General features: G+C 42.9%; 1 protein-coding gene across 5 annotated transcripts in view; it reads left to right on the top strand.

Moving 5' to 3' along the window:
• LOC132898028 (ADP-ribosylhydrolase ARH1-like) overlaps positions 1–23,533 on the top strand; it is a 64,668-nt gene that overhangs the window by 4,472 nt on the left and 36,663 nt on the right. The window contains exon 2 of one of the 5 annotated variants that reach the window (XM_060939383.1): positions 386–428. The exons of 3 other annotated variants lie outside the window; for them this stretch is intronic. Coding sequence is in view for 1 of the 2 variants with exons in the window: in XM_060939381.1 (XP_060795364.1) it covers positions 5,250–5,252 (3 nt within the window). In the remaining variant the exon portion in view is untranslated. Of the gene's footprint in view, positions 1–385; positions 429–5,227; positions 5,253–23,533 lie in introns of those variants that run through there. One more of the 5 variants, XM_060939381.1, reaches the window with a different exon arrangement.

Raw genomic sequence — 23,533 nt, 5'->3', positions numbered from 1 at the left:
CTGGTGCCCAATTTCGTGCGTTTTCGCCCATGGCAAGCGCCCCGAAAATGGCCCAACAGCGGAGAAAAATAAAGAAGAAGAAGAAGAATAGTGAACTCTTACAAGAGCAATAGGGCCTTCGCCCATTCGGCCTCGGGCCCTAATTATGGAAGTACGGTGGACTGTTCCTTTAAGTATTAGAGCGGCGGCTACAATTATTGACAACTTTTCAGCTTTACCAATAAAAAACAAATTTACAAACGTGAGTTTCAGTTAGAACAGTTATTATTGGTTAATTAATCAACTGGAAGACACCCCCCCCCCCCCCCCCCCCCCCCCCCCGTTGCCCTTTGATCTTGTCGTCTGATGACACAGCTTGTTACCTTGGATGGATTTTTTTTTTCAGCACAATCAGCAAGTTGAGAAAAACCTGAATATTATCATCGCAGGTAAGCATGGTGGAAAAATCATGGACATGTTTTTATTTATCAAATTCACTGATATTTCCTGATCTCCTTGTCGAAACCTACTTTGTTTCTTACGCTTTCATTTTACAGTCGTCATTTTGTATCTAAACTTAAGTCACATGAGGCGTCTTATAGTGATCACTTTCACTAGTGTCCACCATTATCGACACCCTGTGGACTTAAGTGACATTTACAACTGTTATGGATCAATCTTTGTGTAAAATTGTTGAAGTAGATGAATTACTTAAAAAAAAAAGTGCTGTGATTTTATAATATTTTTTTTCTGATTAATAACAGAATGGAATGCTTATAGAGTATTTGGAATCCTATTGCAATAAATTGAATTAGACCAGAAAAATTACATGCTTGAAATATTAAGATTTTTCTATTCCATTCAATTTTTTTTTTTTTTGGCAGTTTGTTGTAAATATCTACTACATATTACAATATCAGTAGACATTTTATATTTTGGCTTGGAATGACATGCGACCTTTGACCTGGATTTTCATGTGGTTACCATGTCAATTGCCTGCTGACATTTATTGGTAAACTACAAAACTAGAAATTAATACAAACAACAACGAATGATTAACAAAATATGATCTACAAAAATACTTAGAAAATGGGTAGAAAGTGGAACAAAAAGATTTTCTGACACAGGTCAGAAAACTGTTTTACACAAATCAGCGCTCGAAACTAACGGTGTCCCGATGTCCCGGGGACCATAAAAAATGTCATCGGGACACAAAATTATCATATCTGGGACAATCCCGGGACAATGAAAAAAAATAGATCTAGAAAAAAAAGTTCTACATTAATATTATTTACAAAGCCGTAACACATACGTAGACATTCACCTAATTTGTCAATTTTAATTTTAAAACGTTAACAGCGAAAAATACATAGTAGCTACACTTTCGATGCACCTGCATCAGTAGGCTACAGAGCAGCGCATTCTGTTCTAGAATCTTCGGCCGGAGTCCGCATTATATGGACCTGGAATGGAATTGCTACCGCACACGCTGCGCCGACTCTTGCCAGAACAAAAATGCTGAAGTGGTTGAAGCGGACCGACCGCGGGGAAGAAACTGAAAGCCCAGACATAACGTCTCCGGGACCTTCAGGATCCAAAGTGTCCTCGCCTGGTCTGCAGGCAACGCTAGCAACTTAATGAACTTAATGAACACTGTTAGACACGTTATAAAATACAACAGGAATGATGTGGATGATATTGACGGAAGATACCGTTCAACAGAATAAGTGAGTTTTCTTGGTGTCTTTCTAGTTCAGAAAGTTTAGTCAGTCAGCAGCACAACTAGGCTCGGACCTGCTGGCACTATGTTGATGTTGCTGACATTTGCACCCGGCAGCGAAAGTTCATAAAATGGATAACGGAAAGTTAATAAAAATGGATAACGGTAATGGAGAAAATTATAAGTTGGCCTTATAAGTGCCAACAGATATTCAAGGTATAAGTAGATGAAATGAACATAAAAGGGGTCTTATTTTCAACTAAAGTGTACTGCAGATGTAGGGAGTTGAAACATTTTCTGAATGAGCTAGTTGGCCCCTTTAAATAAACAGGTATCTATTCATACAGTGAGATCGCCAAAGTTTAATAAACTGAAAATGCAATAACTGTAATTTTGAAGTACCGTAAAATACCAAATAATAGCCCGGGCTATTATTTGTCTCAATCACGTAAGAGACCCGGCGCGTATTAGAGACTAGGCGGCTATTTGGAACAGGCGATTAATTCCTTCTTCACAAACACCTTCCCCAAAATCTACCTCAAAACGGGGAAAAAAATCATTCTCAGATAGGCCTACTTTTAACCAGTATAACTTACAGTTTCTTTAGAGTTAGATTACAGATAGCACGGTGCCGACTTCGGGGAATTTTGAAGACGCAGAATGCATCTTCGCATGGCACAGTCGGGGTGGATAAAGGATAAATCACACACCTTTTCCTGTTAATGACTAGTTAAGCGCATGCTTTACAAAATAATCAAGAAACCACACCATTGTCTGTGCGCAGCACTGTGATTTAATTACTCTGCAAAGTTATGGTCACTTGCTATCACCCTCACCCATGCAGCCTCCACCCTTTGTGCTTCGCGATGTCTGTCAATCTGAAATTGCATGGAGGGCGTGACGTTGAAGCAACATAATTAGGGTGCGAAGTGTCAAACCAAAGGGTTTTTTCTTATGCTGAAAAATAAGTGACCTGCAGTGGCTACATAGTATACTGTCATCTTGCATCACGTTTCTCTCCAAGACGTCTCCCTATCTGGCCGATATGAGCCTATTCCCCGAGTGAGTTGGTACGGTGGCTCGACCCCGTAGAAAACTTAAAGTTCGGATGAAAGTTAGTTGAATAGGTTACTGACTTGTAGGCCTACATGTTGCCTGCCTGACGCGTGCTTCTGCCCAACTTGCACGACAGATTACTTGTTGAAAAGGCCCCTTGGATTAGATTGGCCGCGAGCAGACTGAAATGCATGTTAGAACGCTCTCACCTTTTTTGTAAAGCGTCTTCCAGATCCGAATGGGTAAGGGCAAGTGAAATGGTATAAGGTCTTTAATAAAACTCAGTGTGTGCTTTGATGCATGCATTCGGCAATTTAGGTCGTTTAACAGAAGCAGCAGTCCAACCTTGGAAACCCGCAGTCCTCAATGTCACCACACACGCTGGGTATTCCTCATTCGATGACGTAAGTGATATCCCACACACCCATGTCAAACGTAATTGGCTAAGACATCTGTCAAAAGTTACGGAGTTGCATTCCTCAAGAAATATTACGGTAGACCAAGATTATAACATTGAAATGGCATGTTTATTATCACGTAACAAAATGTTGTAAACAGTATTATAGAAATAATTTCATTCATTCATTCATTCATTCATTCATATTGTTTCGGTAGAAAACTATGCAATGCAAAATCGTTTAAACACCAGAAAACCAGAAAAGTGCTGGGCCTCAAGATTCTAGATAGAATGTTCGGATGCTTTTTTTTTTTTTTTTTTTTTTAGACCCCGGCGAGTATTCGGAACCGGCCTTTATTTGTCACAACACACGCGTACACCCGGCAGTTAAAGGGAACTCGGCGGTTAATTGGAACTCGGCTATTATTTGGTATTTTACGGTAGATGATGTATAGGACATGTGTCGCTTGTGTCTTGTGACTTATTGTAAAAATGATATAAAGTGTTCAGAATCGCATAGTTACAAATATAATCGTAACTTCATATGATGGGCGGCACGGTGGTGTAGTGGTTAGCGCTGTTGCCTCACAGTAAGAAGGTCCTGGGTTCGAGCCCCGTGGCTGGCGAGGGCCTTTCTGTGTGGAGTTTGCATGTTCTCCCCGTGTCCGCGTGGGTTTCCTCCGGGTGCTCCGGTTTCCCCCACAGTCCAAAGACATGCAGGTTAGGTTAACTGGTGACTCTAAATTGACCGTAGGTGTGAATGTGAGTGTGAATGGTTGTCTGTGTCTATGTGTCAGCCCTGTGATGACCTGGCGACTTGTCCAGGGTGTACCCCGCCTTTCGCCCGTAGTCAGCTGGGATAGGCTCCAGCTTGCCTGCGACCCTGTAGGGCAGGATAAAGCGGCTAGAGATAATGAGATGAGATGAGATGAGACTTCATATGATAATATTAACCACTGGTTATTTCAGAGAGGAAAAAAATGGGGACACTATTGCTTCCATTCGGGACAATACAACACAGAATTCGGGACCACTGGGGGACACAAAGAAAAAAAGTTAATTTCGAGCCCTGACACAAATCAGTTTATTTGTGTAAAACATTATAATTTCCTTATTTACGTAAGCACCAACATCAATATATTTTATATAAAATATATTTTGTACTAAATATGTCTGTGTAAAACAAATTTTAAATAAAAACTGTTTTGTTAATACCACATACTGATGATTTTTAAAAAATAAATAATCATCTGGGTGTTGATAATTGTGGAACAGTGTCGATAACTGTGGACAAAGGTGTCAATACTTGTGGAATGGTGTCACATGATCTGATATGCTAAGTAGTCAGGAATCAACTCATTTTTTTTCCAGTGGAAGTTTGAGTAACTATTCATTCACAATTTACGTATTGAAAGTCTTTTCTACTTTTGCAATGGCCAAAAGATTAAGGTGTTGATAATTGTAGCTGCCACTCTAGTAGTTTGGAGTTGCTGAGTCACATGACCTGGAAGCTTCTTTTTTTTTTTTTGGTCACTGATACAATAATTTATTGACGGTCCCAAAGTGACACGATTGTGTTTTAGAACGAGGGCTCGGCAGTGATCTAACCACCCTCTCGGTGCTGACAGTTGGTGAAACTGAGGAGGAAGCCTCCGGTGGATCACGATTATCCATGTCTGTCGAATATCCAACCTAAATCTGTCTTTACCTTGGCACAAGTAAAAACAAACCTAAGATAGAATAAATGATGTATTTGATTACAACCATGAATGGAAAGCTTAGGTGTGTCAATCCACTGAACGACATGGTAGTTTAAATTAGCTATCCTGATCGACGCTCCATGCCGAGAGGTATGAGGTTAGGGTGATTTGTGAGGCAGACAGAGGACTGGAGCTGTGTGAATGGAGATGTGTCGACGCTTTTCTCCAGACCCCGGGCTTTGGGTGGTTGGCAACAGCTGGGCTGTGAATGGACAGGAGATGGGAGAAGGAAGTGACGGTGCAGGAAGTGAAACAGGAGAGTTGGAGTATGGCAGGAGTTACGAAGAGTGGGAAGAGTGGTTTGAAGTAAAAAGAAAGAAAAGGATAAGTCTGATTTATGGTGATTTTTGATTTAATTTAGTGGGAAGGAGTGGAAGGGAAGAGTATAAGGTGGTTATAAAACTTGTACAAGAAGGTACTTTTAAGGATTGGAATCCAATACAGCTTACAAAATGATTGAATAAGGAAATCGGGGAGATAAGAAGTGCAAAAATACTGGGAAGTGGACAAATATTGTTTTTTTGTAAGGACGAAGGACAACATGAAAAAGCAATTAGAATGAATAAGATTAATGGAAAGAATGTACAATGGCGAGTGGCAAAAAAACGAGTCAGGGGAGTCATTACAGGAATCCCGGTAAATGTAAAAACAGATACATTGAAAGAAAATGTTAGAAATGCTAAAGTGAGTGAGGCCAAATGTCTAAAGACAAAAAGAAATGGTGAAATTTGTTAGTCTTTCCATCATGCTAACATTTGATGAGGAAAAACTGCCAGAAAAGGTCTTTGTTGGGTATATGTGTTATGAAGGGTGTACATTCCTCCTCCCCTTCGATACTACAAATGTCAGAGATTTGGGCATATAGCGGCTGTGTGCAAGTGGTGCTTGAAAGTTTGTGAACCCTTTAAAATTTTCTATATTTCTGCATAAATGTGACCTAAAACAACATCAGATTTTCACACAAGTCCTAAAAGTAGATAAAGAGAACCCAGGTAAACAAATGAGACAAAAATATTATACGTGGTCATTTCTTTATTGAGGAAAATGATCCAATATTACATATCTGTGAGTGGCAAAAGTATGTGAACCTCTAGGCTTAGCAGTTAATTTGAAGGTGAAATTAGAGTCAGGTGTTTTCAATCAATGGGATGACAATCAGGTGTGAGTGGGCACCCTGTTTTATTTAAAGAACAGGGATCTATCAAAGTCTGATTTTCACAACACATGTTTGTGGAAGTGTATCATGGCACGAACAAAGGAGATTTCTGAGGACCTCAGAAAAAGCGTTGTTGATGCTCATCAGGCTGGAAAAGGTTACAAAACCATCTCTAAAGAGTTTGGACTCCACCAATCCACAGTCAGACAGATTGTGTACAAATGGAGGGAAATTCAAGACCATTGTTACCCTCCCCAGGAGTGGTCGACCAACAAAGATCACTCCAAGAGCAAGGCGTGTAATTGAGGTTTTTCACCCACGTGACCAAGAAAACACCTTCACTATCCAGCGACGTAGGGCATTTATAGGGCGAGCAGAGGGAGAGGTATTTGCAAAAATTGAGGTTAGCAGGCTTAGAGAACGACGTTTACCTGCTTCCACCAGGATTGTTCACTGATGTACGGAAGTACACGAAGCCCTCGTCTTTACCTGACTTCGGCCCACATGATCTGTATACCTATGTCGTTAAAAACCCATCGCCATACACAGGTATTGATCTGAAAGCGTATAAGAGTTTGGATACCTACAAATATTTTGTGTCAGGCTGGGTAACATGCCTACATCAGTGGGTCGTCCCTGGAGCCGGTGGTCGCCATCTTATTACAGCTAAGGTTTGTTCACATTTTCATTTACTTTCGGTCTTCAGGATAAACAAAATGTTATTAAATGTCATTGAAATAACTTCTTAGTCTGTTGAGACATGGCCCGTTATAAATTTGCTGTTACCAGGCAATGACCAAGAACTGTATTATTAGGGTCGGTGTCTGTGTTGTAGCAGTGTACTAGCAACTAGCTGTTAGCACTAGCTAATGTCAACAACATCATAGCTGGTATGTTACTGTAGCAATGTTTACGTTCAGTCATTTGGATGACTGTTAAAACCTTTCAGTCTCAAGTTTTTCCTTTACTGTATTTACTAGTTTACTGTAATTATGATCCGGCAGCTATTTACACCGGATCATCTCATCTCTCATCTCATTATCTCTAGCCGCTTTATCCTTCTACAGGGTCGCAGGCAAGCTGGAGCCTATCCCAGCTGACTATGGGCGGAAGGCGGGGTCGCCACAAATGAGACAAAAATATTATACTTGGTCATTTCTTCATTGAGGAAAATGATCCAATACATGTGAGTGGCAAAAGTATGTGAACCTCGAGGATGAGCAGTTAATTTGAAGTCGCCAGGTCATCACAGGGCTGACACATAGACACAGACAACCATTCACACTCACACCTACGGTCAATTTAGAGTCACCAGTTAACCTAACCTGCATGTCTTTGGACTGTGGGGGAAACCGGAGCACCCGGAGGAAACCCATGCGGACACGGGGAGAACATGCAAACTCCGCACAGAAAGGCCCTCGCCGGCCACGGGGCTCGAACCCGGACCTTCTTGCTGTGAGGCGACAGCGCTAACCACTACACCACCATGCCGCCCTGCCGGATCATAATTACAGTAAACTAGTAAATACAGTAAAGGAAAAACTTGAGACTGAAAGGTTTTAACAGTCATCCAAATGACTGAACGTAAACATTGCTACAGGAACATACCAGCAATGATGTTATTGACATTAGCTAGCTTGACCTTCAAAATGGCGGACACCGGGGTGTCACGTGACCCTGTGACGTCAGGTAAAAAACCTCAATAGTCAGTGAGGTCACGATGGACCCCAGGGTAACTTCTAAGCAACTGAAGGCCTCTCTCACATTGGCTAATGTTATGTTCATGAGTCCACCATCTGCAGAACACTGAACAACAATGGTGTGCATGGCAGGGTTGCAAGGAGAAAGCCACTGCTCTCCAAAAAGAACATTGCTGCTCGTCTGCAGTTTGCTAAAGATCACGTGGACAAACCAGAAGGCTATTGGAAAAATGTTTTGTGGATGGATGAGACCAAAATAGAACTTTTTGGTTTAAATGAGAAGTGTTATGTTTGGAGAAAGGAAAACACAAAGCATAAAGAACCTTATCCCATCTGTGAAACATGGTGGTGGTAGTTTCATGGTTTGGGCCTGTTTTGCTGCATCTGGGCCAGGACGGCTTGCCATCATTGATGGAACAATGAATTCTGAATTATGCCAGTGAATTGTAAAGGAAAATGTCAGGACATCTGTCCATGAACTGAATCTCAAGAGAAGGTGGGTCATGCAGCAAGACAATGACCCTAAGCACACAAGTCGTTCTACCAAAGAATGGTTAAAGAAGAATAAAGTTAATGTTTTGGAATGGCCAAGTCAAAGTCTTGACATTAATCCAATTGAAATGTTGTGGAAGGACCTGAAGCGAGCAGTTCATGTGAGGAAACCCACCAACATCCCAGAGTTGAAGCTGTTCGGTATGGAGGAATGGGCTAAAATTCCTCCAAGCTGATGTGCAGGACTGATCAACAATCAGTCCCCCCAGGATTTCGCGGGCCTTTTTTGTGATGGTTGTGGGCTAAAATGTCTGATGTTGCGGGGGGGTTTTCCAAAAAATTGCGATGAAAGTTACGGTGTTTTTTAGGTTTTTGTTGCGATTACATTGCGGGAGGAAGTGAAAGTTGCGAGAAATTGTTGCGATTTTCTCTTTTTGTGATTTAAAATTGAGTGATATGTTAAATATTAAGTTATTACTGAAAAACTATTGATTAAAAGAACAAAGACACTGAGAAATGGTCGTATAAACAACTTTACCAATATAAAAGATTACCAGGACTACAAAAATGCAGAAAAATAGGCTTTACTTATCCAAATGCACCTGTTGGTTCAAAAGTTAAAGTGCATAGAACCTCACAGCACAACATGAAGTTACCTTTAAATATAATATAAATGCCTCAGCTTTCATCTCATTATCTCTAGCCACTTTATCCTGTTCTACAGGGTCGCAGGCAAGCTGGAGCCTATCCCAGCTGACTACAGGCGAAAGGCGGGGTACACCCTGGACAAGTCGCCAGGTCATCACAGGGCTGACACATAGACACAGACAACCATTCACACTCGCATTCACACCTACGGTCAATTTAGGCCAAGTTTACATTAGACCAGGGGTGTTCAAATTGATCCATAAAGGGCCGTGTGGCTGCAGGTTTTCATTCCAGCCATGCAGCAGCACACCTGACTTGGCTCATTCAATCAACTGAACTGTCTTCACACAGTCAAATACTTGCAGCCACACCCACCCTTGATTAAAGGGTGGGTGTGTCAGTTGATTGAATAAGCCAAATCAGGGTGCTGCTGCATGGCTGGAATGAAAACCTGCAGCCACACGGCCCTTTATGGATCAATTTGAACACCCCTGCATTAGACCGTATCTGTCTCGTTTTCTTCGCGGATGCACTGTCCGTTTACATTAAATCAAATCAAATCAAGTTTATTTGTACAGCGCTTTTAACAATAAACATTGTCGCAAAGCAGCTTTACAGAATTTGAACGACTTAAAACATGAGCTAATTTTATCCCTAATCTATCCCCAATGAGCAAGCCTGTGGCGACGGTGGCAAGGAAAAACTCCCTCAGACGACATGAGGAAGAAACCTCGAGAGGAACCAGACTCAAAAGGGAACCCATCCTCATTTGGGCAACAACAGACAGCCTGACTATAATATTAACAGTTTTAACAGGTATAACCCTCAACTGTCCTCATGGGGCCCGTCCTTCACAGGAGTGGGGCGATAAAACTCCGACCAGACACAGGGCACCAGGATGGATCAAGCATGTCCGAGGGGCAGAAGAGGCCAGCATCTCAATCCCAGGATCAACATGTAACTCAGAGGGACAGATGGGGGGGGGGGGGGAAGAGAGAGAGAGAAAGAAAACACGTTGTTAGGTATGCCCTAAAAATGACAAGTATTAAATCTGTGTGGTAGGCTCGCAGAGACGAGAGTCTTTACATCAGGCATAACACATAATGGCATGTTAATATGGTAAAAAAAATATCATGACCTGCTCTGGCTGGATGCTTGATTGGGTGATGGGAGCACACTCCTCAGCAATGATGAGATGCAGATGGGACCCTTAGGCCTGGCCAAGACAATTCAGTTACATTTCACCGGGTCTGGGACATGCGACAGAATGTCTGACGGCCGATTCCCTGCAGGCTACGATAGCCAGTCGAGGTCCCCACCGTCTCCACCAAAAGATTTCCTGTTGACTCCATGTAACTCAGAGGGACAGATTTGGGGTGGGGGGGAGAGAAAGAAAACACAGGTGGTTAGGTATGCCCAGTGTCACCTGAATAAGTAGGAACAGTATACATATTGCACCGAGTACAAGCAGGGACTCCGGCAACTAACTATGACAGCATAACTAAAAGGAGAGAGCCAGAAGGTAACACAGGCATGAGGGAGCCCCGGGACATAAAGCAGCCAGCCACTACACCGTCAACAAACTCGAGTGAGCAAGCGAGTGGGGACTGACAGCATCCATACATCCCAGTTTACCAAAACACTCTATGTCTGAGGACCCTCCAGATCTACTCCTTTACCTCATAAACACCATTAACAAAAGGCTTGACTAAACAGATATGTTTTCAGCCTAGACTTAAATGCTGAGACTGTGTCTGATTCCCGAACACTACTTGGAAGGCTGTTCCATAACAGTGGGGCTTTGTAAGAAAAGGCTCTGCCCCCTGATGTAGCCTTCACTATACGAGGTACCAGCAGATAGCCTGCACCTTTTGATCTAAGTAGGCGTGGCGGGTCATAGAGGAGCAGAAGTTCACTCAGGTACTGTGGTGCGAGACCATTTAGTGCTTTAAAGGTCAATAGTAGTATTTTATAATCAATACGAAATTTGATTGGGAGCCAATGCAGTGTGGATAAGACAGGCGTGATGTGGTCATATTTTCTAGTTCTAGTAAGGACTCTTGCTGCGGCATTTTGAACTAACAGGAGCTTGTTTATGCACTTATTGGAACATCCAGACAGTAAGGCATTACAATAATCCAACCTGGAGGTAACGAAAGCATGGACTAGTTTTTCTGCATCATGCAATGACATTAAATTTCTTATCTTTGCAATATTTCTGAGATGAAAGAAAGCTATCCGGGTGATGTTATCAATGTGAGTTTCGAATGAAAGACTGGGGTCAATAATCACTCCGAGGTCTTTTACTGCTGCACGTGAAGAAACAGAAAGGCCATCCAGAGTTACTGTGTAATCAGAAAACTTACTTCTAGCTGTATGTGGTCCTAGTACAAGTACTTCAGTCTTGTCAGAGTTAAGCAGAAGGAAATTTATAAGCATCCAGTGTCTAATGTCCTTAACACATTCCTCAATTTTATTAAGCTGGTGTCTCTCATCAGGTTTTGCAGAGACATACAACTGTGTGTCATCAGCATAACAGTGGAAACTAATACAATGTTTACGAATAATATCGCCCAGAGGTAACATATATAGAGAAAAAAGCAGTGGACCCAAGACAGAACCTTGTGGAACACCAAACTTTACCTCGGTACGTCTAGAAATATCACCATTTATATCAACATACTGATAACGATCAGTTAGATAAGACCTGAGCCAGGAGAGGGCCATTCCCTTAACTCCCACAACATTTTCTAGTCTATCCAGAAGAATGGAATGATCACTGGTATCAAATGCTGCACTAAGGTCAAGCAACACAAGTAGCGAGACACAGCCCTGATCAGACGCCAACAGTAGGTCGTTTACTACTTTAACCAGTGCTGTCTCTGTGCTATGATGAGGTCTAAATCCTGACTGATACATTTCATGGATGTTATTCCTATGTAAATATGAGCATAACTGCTGTGCCACAGCTTTTTCAAGGATCTTGGAGATAAAGGGGAGGTTTGATATTGGCCGATAATTGGACAGCTGACAGGGATCAAGGTCAGGTTTTTTAATCAGGGGTTTGATAACTGCTAGTTTAAAGGATTTGGGTACATAGCCAATCATAAGAGAAGAATTTATTATTTTTAGAAGCGGTTCAATTACTCCAGGCATTATCTGTTTGAATAGATGTGTCGGTAAGGGATCTAGTACGCAAGTTGAGGCTTTTGATGTAGAGATTAATGAAAGTAATTCAGTTTCTTTTAGGGGAGTAAAACATTCTAACTGATGATCTGATACAGTTATATAGTTAACTACAAGGTCACTTTCATTGTCTGACCTTAAATTAGTAGTTTGAATTTTTTGTCGGATATTCTCAATTTTGTCATTAAAAAAATTCATGAAGTCGTTGCTACTACATACTGCAGGTGTGCATGTGTTGATAGTGGACTTATTCCTGGTTAATTTTGCTACAGTACTAAATAGGAATCTAGGATTATTTTTGTTATCTTCTATTAGGGAGGAGAAATATGTTGATCTCGCAGCACTAAGAGCTTTTCTATACTTCAGGAAGCTCTCCTTCCAAGCTAATTTGAACACTACCAATTTTGTTTGACGCCATTTACGTTCCAATTTTCGAGTGGTCTGCTTTAATGTGCGAGTGTCATCATTATACCAGGGTGCTAATTTTTTGTCTCTGACCATTTTCCTTTTTAGAGGAGCTACATTATCTAAAGTATGGCGGAATGTTGACTCTAAGCATTCAGTTGCCTGATCAAGTTCTGCAGGGGCTACATTAAAACGCCGGGAAACGGGAATCCGCCAGGGTCCACGTATTCAATCCAGATCGTGTCTGGTCCGGTGCTGTGTAAACATTGAGAATACGCAGATACGCTGTGCTGAGCTCTAGCTGGCGTCGTCATTGGACAGCGTCACTGTGACATCCACCTTCCTGATTCGCTGGCGTTGGTCATGTGACGCGACTGCTGAAAAACGGCGCGGACTTCCGCCTTGTATCACCTTTCATTAAAGAGTATAAAAGTATGAAAATACTGCAAATACTGATGCAAATACTGCCCATTGTGTAGTTATGATTGTCTTTAGGCTTGCCATCCTTCCACTTGCAAGTGGTAAGTGACGCGCATGCCCGATATGCACTGAGATCACACACACAGCGGCTCAGTCCTGAATCACTGCTCGTGCACTTCACTCGCGCGCTCTGTGAGCTGCGCAGGGCCGGAGTGTGCACCCTCCAGAGGGTACTCGCTGTTCAGGGCGGAGTGATTTGGCGTGCAGGATGCCTGCGGAGCCGAGCGTATCTGTGTATTGGCGTTGCTGTGTGCACGCTAATCGTTTTAAAAATGTTAATCTGATGATCCGCTGATACGGTCTAATGAAAACCCCACCTTAGAGTCACCAGTTAACCTAACCTGCATGTCTTTGGACTGTGGGGGAAACCGGAGCACCCGGAGGAAACCCATGCGGACACGGGGAGAACATGCAAACTCCGCACAGAAAGGCCCTCGCCGGCCACAGGGCTCGAACCCGGACCTTCTTGCTGTGAGGCGACAGTGCTAACCACTACACCACCGTGCTGCTGCCTCAGCTTTCATATAAGAAAAAAAACTATTAATACTAGTCCTGTGTGCAGGCAGTCTCTCCTGAAGACTAAATTAAACAATAATTGTAAACTAATAAAATAAATGGCTCATGCTTCATAGAAGAAAAAAAAACAATTTCAACAGAATCTCACAGTATGATGCTGAAGCTGCCTAAACAATGGAAAATACCATTTTGGCAAAAATGTTGGCAGCCATTAATTTCTTGTATTAAGTTAAAAAAAATAATGTAAAGTGCACACAGTCCTTCACTGTAAACATAACACACTTTCAGTAACAGAATTTAAGCCTATATAAACACTGACTCGCACATGCTGCTTCTCTTGAACGTATACACGGAAGTAAGCAGTGTTGCCAGATACTGCTGACGTTTTCCAGTCCAAAATATGTTCAAAACCTGCCAAAATGCGCTTGAAACCCCCCAACTGGGCGGGAAACCGTCCAATCTGGCAACACTGGAAGTAAGGCGGAAGGTAGTTTGTCGACATCACCTCAAGACGATGCCAACGATTGGTCAAATTTGCGGGAAAGTTGCGGTGATTGCAATTATATCCAACACTGCCCTGAATTCGTGGGGATTGGTTGAATTTGCGTTGAAGTTGCAAATCGCAACATCGCGAAATCCTGGAGGGTCTGAACAATTACCGGAAACGTTTAGTAGCAGTTATTGCTGCACAGGGGAGTCACACCAGATACTGAAAGCAAAGGTTCACATACTTTTGCCACTCACAGATATGTAATATTGGATCATTTTCCTCAATAAATAAATAACCAAGTACAATATTATTCTCATTTGTTTAACTGGGTTCTCTTTATCTACTTTTAGGACTTGTGTGAAAATCTGATGAGGTTTTAGGTCATATTTATGCAGAAATATAGAAAATTCTAAAGGGTTCACAAACTTTCAAGCACCACTGTAAACTGAGATGTAGCTCGTGTGGTGAACAGATTACTGAGAAGAAAACTGGGGACATTTTCAGGTCAGGGTGAAAATATAATTAAGACATCTAATGTTTCAATCTTTGTCATAAAAAGGGGGGACATTCCTGTTTGTCATGTATTTTGATCATGCATTGCATTAAAAAGTGGGATTTTCATCACTGAGCGCACTGTAGGCTTAGGCCGAATCCCATTTCACCCCTTGGACCAACCCCTTGGCCCTTCCCCTCCATTTTGCGCGTTCACGTGAAGGGGTAGGGGTATCCCAATCCCAGTTAACGCGGAGGGGTAGGGGAAGGGGGAGGGCTTCTGTACCCCTCCAAACGGAGATTTTCCTGGAGCTGACTCCGAACGAAGGGGTTTGAGTGATTTCCCACAATGCCATGCGGATTTCAGCGAGATTTCATGCGGATTTCATAAAGATGGCGGTTCCCGCGGCGAAAGATTGTCATAAATGTATTTTCTCCATTATTTACGTGTTTTAAGTTGTTATCCAGAGAAAACACGCCACTTGATTCGCTTTCGAGCTGAGAATGAGCAGCGATTTCTGAAATCCAAGCTGCTGCTAAAAAGCTTTGGGAGTGAATATTGTTTTCGGTTGCTTACTGCATACGTTTTGTTCTGTTATTCTTGCTTTTATTGTTTACATGAGTGTTCTGACACCTCATTCTGTCGGATGTGGTGCACGAAGCGCCAAAGATATCCCATTCAGTGGTGTTAGTTAACAAATCACACCCTGCCAGCAGAGATCTCTGGCTCTGACTGTAGCGGCTGGTCGCAGCCAATGACGCATTTGGTCGCGTTTTGCTAACGTAAACGCTGACGGAGGTACGCGATGACGTATGCGATCGTTGAAGGGCTATCCCAATACGTAAGGGTTGAATTTCAAGCCCTATCCCTTGTAGCTCAGTTTCAAGGGGAAGGGCCAAGGGGAAGGCGGAGGGGAAGGGGGAGGGGTAGGGGTAGAAATTAGAATTGGGATTGGGCCTTACTCTGCAACTGCTTTAGGTTAACGTTAATTAAAGACTGTGAAAATCTCTGGTATGGGTACATAGTTTAGATTTATAGACTCTTAAATTGTAGGCTAGCTGAAGTAGATATTTTTAGATCCATGGAAGAAAATATATTAAATTATCTTATGCCACTAGTAATGGACAGTGTATCTAAAAATATACAAAACACAATTTAAATAAACAGTTTACTTCAACCCTATTATTATTATTATTATTATTATTGAGGATACAAATGATTCTCTCCCATAGCCTAAATTGAGCTGCCAGAGACATGCTGTAAATGAAACCTCTTAAAGAAAATTACCATATCAAAAATATGTTTTAAAAGTAGGAACTTTCAAAGCCGTTTTTTTTAGTCACTGAAAGTGATATTGTCAGAATTGCAGGTATATGCATAGAACATGATTACAACTGATATATGGTAGTATTTATGAAAGTTGCATTGCCATATAATGCACGAGACACTACAGTGTAGTACACGGACCACAAAATGCCTTATATCAATAGTTTTAGCATTTGCAATCTGAGCTCCTGTTCAGGACATTCAATGTACATATCAGGCAGTGAATATACCCAGGTAAACTGGGTAATGTAAGCAGTTACTTAAGACCGAGCTTAATACTGAGAACTATAAACAAAGACCGCAAGAGTTGCATAAGTTGTTTGTTTTATAATACAAAGTCAGGAACTGCAATCTGAGCTCCTGAGTCTAATAGACTGATATAACTATACAGTGATTGTGTGAGTTGCATGTGAAGAAGTCCTATAATACAGTGATGCTTGAAAATTTGTGAACCATTTAGAATTTTCTTCATTTCTGCATAAATATGACCTAAAACATCAGATTTTCACACAAGTCCTAAAAGTAGATAAAGAGAACCCAGTTAAACAAATGAGACAAAAATATTATACTTGGTCATTTCTTCATTGAGGAAAATGATCCAATACATGTGAGTGGCAAAAGTATGTGAACCTCGAGGATGAGCAGTTAATTTGAAGGTGAAATTAGTCAGGTGTTTTCAATCAATGGGATGATGATCAGGTGTGAGTGGGCACCCTGTTTTATTTAAAGAACAGGGATCTATTGAAGTCTGATCTTCACAAGACATTTGTGGAAGTGTATCATGGCATGAACAAAGGAGATTTCTGAGGACCTCAGAAAAAGTGTCGTTGATGCTCATCAAGCTGGAAAAGGTTACAAAACCATCTCTAAAGAGTTTGGACTCCACCAATCCATAGTCAGACAGATTGTGTACAAATGGAAGAAATTCAAGACCATTTTTACCCTCCCCAGGAGTGGTCGACCAACAAAGATCACTCCAAGAGCAAGGTGTGTAATAGTCAGCGAGGCCACAAAGGACTCCAGGGTAACTTCTAAGCAACTGAAGGTCTCTCTTACATTGGCTAATGTTAGTGTTCATGCGTCCACCATCAGGAGAACACTGAACAACAATGGTGTGCATGGCAGGGTTGCAAGGAGAAAGCCACTGCTCTCCAAAAAGAACATTGCTGCTCGTCTGCAGTTTGCTAAAGATCACGTGGGCAAGCCAGAAGGCTATTGGAAAAATGTTTTGTGGACAAATGAGACCAAAATAGAACTTTTTGGTTTAAATGAGAAGTGTTATGTTTGAAGAAAGGAAAATACTGCATTCCAGCATAAGAACCTTATCCCATCTGTGAAACATGGTGGTGGTAGTATCACGGTTTGGGTCTGCGGAGTCTCCGGGCCAAAACCAGCAGGCTCAAGAACAGTTTCTTTCACCAGGCGGTCAGGAGGCTCAACTTCCTCTCTGTTCTGCCCCTCCTCCCCCCTCTGCCCCCTGCCACAGATTCTGCTCGCACACCCCCCTTCAGCATCTGACATGTCATCCTCACAATCCCCCCCCCCCCCCAACACACACACACACACACACACACACACACATCTCATCGTTCATTAACACACTGAACTCGGGGACCGCACATCTCACTTTACCTCGCCCATTTGCACTATTCCGCACTACCTCACCTTAACAGCTGCTAGTTTGATACACTGCTTATTTCATGTTTACCTGCTATACCTCAAGTGCCCTTGACTGTTTGGTTATTTGTACCAATTTGTGTGTGTATGTGTGTGTGTGTGTGTGTGTGTGTGTGTGTGTATATATATATATATATATATATATATATATATATATATATATATATATATATATATATATATATATAAAAAAGAGAGAGAGAGAGAGAGAGTGAGTGTGTTTAGTCTAGTTAATATCTAGTGTTTATACTGTTTATATTGTCTGAGTGTTTAGTCTGTCTTGTTCTTATCTAATGTTTATCCTGTTTATTTATACTGTTTATATTGTTTGAGTGTTTAGTCTAGTTCATATCTAGAGTGTTTTATACTGTTTATATTGTTTGTTTTTTCAATTATTCTATTTCTATTTATTGCATTGTCAGTTTGCACCGTGGGTCAGAGAGGACTGATATTTCATCTGTGCTGTATGTCGAGCATGTATAGCATATTTGACAATAAAGTTGACTTGACTTGACTATTTTGCTACATCTGGGCCAGGACGGCTTGCCATCATTGATGGAACAATGAGTTCTGAATTATACCAGCAAATTCACACATCACATTATCTCTAGCCGCTTTATCCTTCTACAGGGTCGCAGGCAAGCTGGAGCCTATCCCAGCTGACTACGGGCGAAAGGCGGGGTACACCCTGGACAAGTCGCCAGGTCATCACAGGGCTGACACATAGACACAGACAACCATTCACACTCACATTCACACCTACGGTCAATTTAGAGTCACCAGTTAACCTAACCTGCATGTCTTTGGACTGTGGGGGGAAACCGGAGCACCCGGAGGAAACCCACGCGGACACGGGGAGAACATGCAAACTCCGCACAGAAAGGCCCTCGCCGGCCCCGGGGCTCGAACCCAGGACCTTCTTGCTGTGAGGCGACAGCGCTAACCACTACACCACCGTGCCGCCCTACCAGCAAATTGTAAAGGGAAAATGTCAGGACATCTGTCCATGTACTGAATCTCAAGAGAAGGTGGGTCATGCAGCAAGACAACGACCCTAAGCACACAAGTTGTTCTATCAAAGAATGGTTAAAGAAGAATAAAGTTAATGTTTTGGAATGGCCAAGTGAAAGTCCTGACTTTAATCTAATTGAAATGTTGTGGAAGGACCTGAAGCAAGCAGTTCATGTGAGGAAACCCACCAACATCCCAGAGTTGAAGCTGTTCTGTACGGAGGAATGGGCTAAAATTCCTCCAAGCAAGTGTGCAGGACTGATCAACAGTTACTGGAAAGGTTTAGTTGCAGTTATTGCTGCACAAGGGGGGTCACACCAGATACTGAAAGCAAAGTTTCACATACTTTTGCCACACACAGAGATGTAATATTGGATCATTTTCCTCAATAAATAAATGACCAAGTATAATATTTTTGTTTCATTTGTTTAATTGGGTTCTCTTTATCTACTTTTAGGACTTGCGTGAAAATCTGATGTTTTCGGTCATATTTATACAGAAATATAGAAAATTCAAAAGGGTTCACAAACTTTAAAGCACCACTGTGTGTGTATGTGTGTGTGTGTATATATATATATATATATATATATATATATATATACACACACACACACACGTGCGTGTACAATGGTGCTTGAAAGTTTGTGAACCCTTTAGAATTTTCTATATTTCTGCATAAATATGACCTAAAACATCATCAGATTTTCACAAGTCCTAAAAGTAGATAAAGAGAACCCAGTTAAACAAATGAGACAAAAGTATTATACGTGGTCATTTCTTTATTGAGGAAAATGATCCAATATTACATATCTGTGAGTGGCAAAAGTATGTGAACCTCTAGGCTTAGCAGTTCATTTGAAGGTGAAATTAGAGTCAGGTGTTTTCAATCAATGGGATGATGATCAGTTGTGAGTGGGCACCCTGTTTTATTTAAAGAACAGGGATCTATCAAAGTCTGATCTTCACAACACATGTTTGTGGAAGTGTATCATGGCACGAACAAAGGAGATTTCTGAGGACCTCAGAAAAAGCGTTGTTGATGCTCATCAGGCTGGAAAAGGTTACAAAACCATCTCTAAAGAGTTTGGATTCCACCAATCCACAGTCAGACAGACTGTGTACAAATGGAGGAAATTCAATACCACTGTTACCCTCCCCAGGAGTGGTCGACCAACAAAGATCACTCCAAGAGCAAGGCATGTAATAGTCAGTGAGGTCACAGAGGACCCCAGGGTAACTTCTAAGCAACTGAAGGCCTCTCTCACATTGGCTAATGTTCATGAGGCCACCATCAGGAGAACACTGAACAACAATGGTGTGCATGGCAGGGTTGCAAGGAGAAAGCCACTGCTCTCCAAAAAGAACATTGCTGCTCGTCTGCAGTTTGCTAAAGATCACGTGGGCAAGCCAGAAGGCTATTGGAAAAATGTTTTGTGGACAAATGAGACCAAAATAGAACTTTTTGGTTTAAATGAGAAGCGTTATGTTTGGAGAAAGGAAAACACTGCATTCCAGCATAAGAACCTTATCCATCTGTGAAACATGGTGGTGGTAGTATCATGGTTTGGGCCTGTTTTGCTGCATCTGGGCCAGGATGGCTTGCTGTCATTGATGGAACAATGAATTCTGAATTATACCAGCGAATTCTAGAGGAAAATGTCAGGACATCTGTCCATGAACTGAATCTCAAGAGAAGGTGGGTCATGCAGCAAGACAATGACCCTAAGCACACAAGTCGTTCTACCAAAGAATGGTTAAAGAAGAATAAAGTTAATGTTTTGGAATGGCCAAGTGAAAGTCCTGACTTTAATCCAGTCGAAATGTTGTGGAAGGACCTGAAGCAAGCAGTTCATGTGAGGAAACCCACCAACATTCCAGAGTTGAAGCTGTTCTGTATGGAGGAACAGGCTAAAATTCCTCCAAGCCGATGTGCAGGACTGATCAACGGTTATTGGAAACGTTTAGTTGCAGTTATTGCTGCACAAGGGGGTCACACCAGATACTGAAAGCAAAGGTTCACATACTTTTGCCACTCACATATGTAATATTGGATCATTTTCCTCAATAAATAAATGACCAAGTATAATATTTTTGTTTCATTTGTTTAACTGGGTTCTCTTTATCTACTTTTAGGACTTGTGTGAAAATCTGATGATGTTTTAGGTCATATTTATGCAGAAATATAGAAAATTCTAAAGGGTTCACAAACTTTCAAGCACTTATGTATGTACGTTATGTATGTAATATATAACGTGTATGTACCGGTATGTTAATCCGTTGGCATCCGTTTTTCTCGTGAGATGATGGTGTAGCACTAGGGGTTGGATGTGCATCTCCTAGAGTGGCTGTGGAGTGACAGTCTCTTGCACACTGGCTGCAAACAAAGGAGGATGGTTGCCCTTGCTTTCCTCCTAGCTCTCTTGTTCTCAGCCCTCCCGACTCCCTCTTTAACATTAGCCCTCCATGCTTCTCGACAATCTGCTGTGCTTTCCCAGGTGTTCAGGTTGATATCTTCCAACTTTATATCGTGTTTGCAGACATCTTTAAACCAGAGCTGTGGTCGGCCGACAGGGTGGGAGCCCTCGCACAACTCGCCATAAAGCATGTCCTTGGGGATATGACCTGGATCCATGCGTCGCACGTGGCCCAGCCATCTGAGTTATCTCTGACTAAGCAGTGCAGGCGAACTTGAGATGCTGGCACGCTGTCGGACCTTGGTGTTTGGCACTCTGTCCTGCCACCTGATGTGTAGAATGCATTGGACAGTGGAGGTGGAAGCTGTTCAGCCTTCTCTTGTGTCTGGCTTACGTGGTCCAGGACTCTCTGCCATAGGGGAGTGTGCTGAGTACGCATGCTTGGTAGATGCATAGCTTGGTGTTCTCAGTCAGCTTGCTGTTGTTCCACTCTCACTTGTTCAGTTTGGCCATGACAGCTGCAGCTTTGGCGATCCTCGTACCCACTTCTGCATCCAAAGAGAGGGAGCTGGAGATTGTGGACCCAAGATAGGTGAAGGTGTCCACCACCTTGAGATGTGTATTGTCAATGATGATGTCTGGGGCAGAGTCAGCACCCTGGGCCAGGCTGATGGTTAAGCCAAACTCCTTGCAGGTGTGAGACAGACAGCTGACTAACTTCTGCAGTCCAGCTTCACTGTGTGACGTCAGTGCTGCGTCATCTGCAAACAGCAACTCGCATGTAAGGACCTCCCTGACCTTGGTTTTCTCACGCAGGCGAGTGATGTTAAACAGTTTCCCCATCAGCTCTGGTGCGGAGGTAGATCCCTTCAGAGCAATCAGCGAAGGCATACTGCAGGAACATGGAGAAGATGATTCCGAAGAGGGTTGGTGCCAGGATGCAACCTTGTTTCACTCCGCTGCTCACTGGGAAGGCCTCCGAGGTTGCGCCGTTGAAGCAGACTGTGCTGTGCACGTCCTCATGGAAGGAAGCGGCCATGTGGAGCAGCCTGGGGGGACAACCGATCCTCTGCAGGAGACTGAAAAGACCGCTTCGGCTCACCAGGTCGAAGGCCTTGGTCAGGTCTATAAAGGCAATATACAGTGATACCTGCTGCTCTCGACACTTCTCTTGCAGCTGGCGTAAAGAGATCATCATGTCCACTGTTGATTTTCCAGCTCTGAAACCACACTGTGACTCTGGGTAAACTCATGAAGCAAGGCTCTGCAGGCATTCCAGAATGACACGGGCAAAGACTTTGCCAACTACGCTGAGGAGAGAAACGCGACGATAGTTGTTACAATTGCTACGGTCACCCTTGTTCTTGTACAGGGTGATGATGTTTGCGTCCCTCATGTTTTGTGGGACGTAGCCTTTCTCCCAACAGAGGCACAGAAGCTCACGCAGATGCTGTAGTAGTGCTGTCTTCAAAACTTCTGGTGGAATTCCCTCTTTCCCTGGAGCCTTCCTGCTGGTGGAGCAGCCAGTTGCTTTGCTGAGCTCATCCATAGTAGGCAGGTTGTCTAGCTGCTCCGTGACTGGAAGACTCGGTAGGGCTTCCAGGGTGCCATCGGTCACCACATTTTGGGTAGCGTACAGCTCCAGATAGTGTTCCACCCAGCGTTCTAGTTGTTTGCTCTGGTCAGTGATGACATCCCCTGTCTTGGACTTGAGCGGAGCAGTCTTGGTGGCTGTGGGGCCTGTGGCTGTTTTGATGCTGTCGTACATGCTCCTGACATTTCCACTGTCTGCAGCTGACTGGATCCTGCGGCACAGGTTCAGCCAGTAGTCATTGACGCACCGGCAGGCAATCTGCTAGGCCTTGTTCCATGCAGCTCGAAGGGCGTTGCGTGTGCTGGAGCAGGGATTCTGCTTGTAGGTCAAGAGTGTGCTCCTCTTGGCTTCTGTAACTGGCTGCAACTCCATCCAGTGAGCTTCATACCAGTCTGTGTTCCTGCACTCTTTTTCCTTCCAAAAGCTGTGACTGCTGAGGAGTAGATGGCATCACGGAGTTGTGACCACTTGGTGTCAACATCGTTGTTGCTGGTGGTAAAGGTCTCCAATATCTCTTTGAAGGTGTCTTCAAACGCCTTAGATCTTGCAGGATCATTTGCACAGCAGGTATTAATGCGTGTGAGACCTTTGGTTTTGGCATGATGGATCTTCTTGGGCACCAGTCCCATTCACTCTGCTGCCAACAAGGGAGTGGTCTGTGCCGCAGTCAGTGCTATGGTAACTGCGAGTGTGGAGGATGCTGCTCAGGTCTGCACGCCTGGTGATGACTAGGTCAAGCTGGTGCCAATGGTGGAACCGGGGGTGTCTCCAGGAGACTTTGTGGAGCTCCTTACACTTGAAGTAAGTAATGCTGCAAGGCAGCAGAGGTTTGGAATCAGGGTTTTCCTTCCCCCAGATGAACTGCCTTCCCAGGCTGATGAGCTCCATCAACCCGAAGCAACTGGTTTTGAGGCGCAAGTGACCTGCCTTCACCCCTTCTCCTGTCAGTAGAAGCAGTTCTGCTGGACTTGGAGACTAAGCCACACAAGCAGGCCAGGATCTGGACTTAGTTGTCAGAGGCTATTTGAGACAC

Source organism: Neoarius graeffei, chromosome 14 (genome assembly GCF_027579695.1).
Source record: "Neoarius graeffei isolate fNeoGra1 chromosome 14, fNeoGra1.pri, whole genome shotgun sequence".
In the NCBI taxonomy this organism is placed as follows: Eukaryota; Metazoa; Chordata; class Actinopteri; order Siluriformes; family Ariidae; genus Neoarius; species Neoarius graeffei.
Note: the sequence above shows the minus strand (reverse complement) of the source record. Positions and strands in the feature narration are given on the sequence as shown.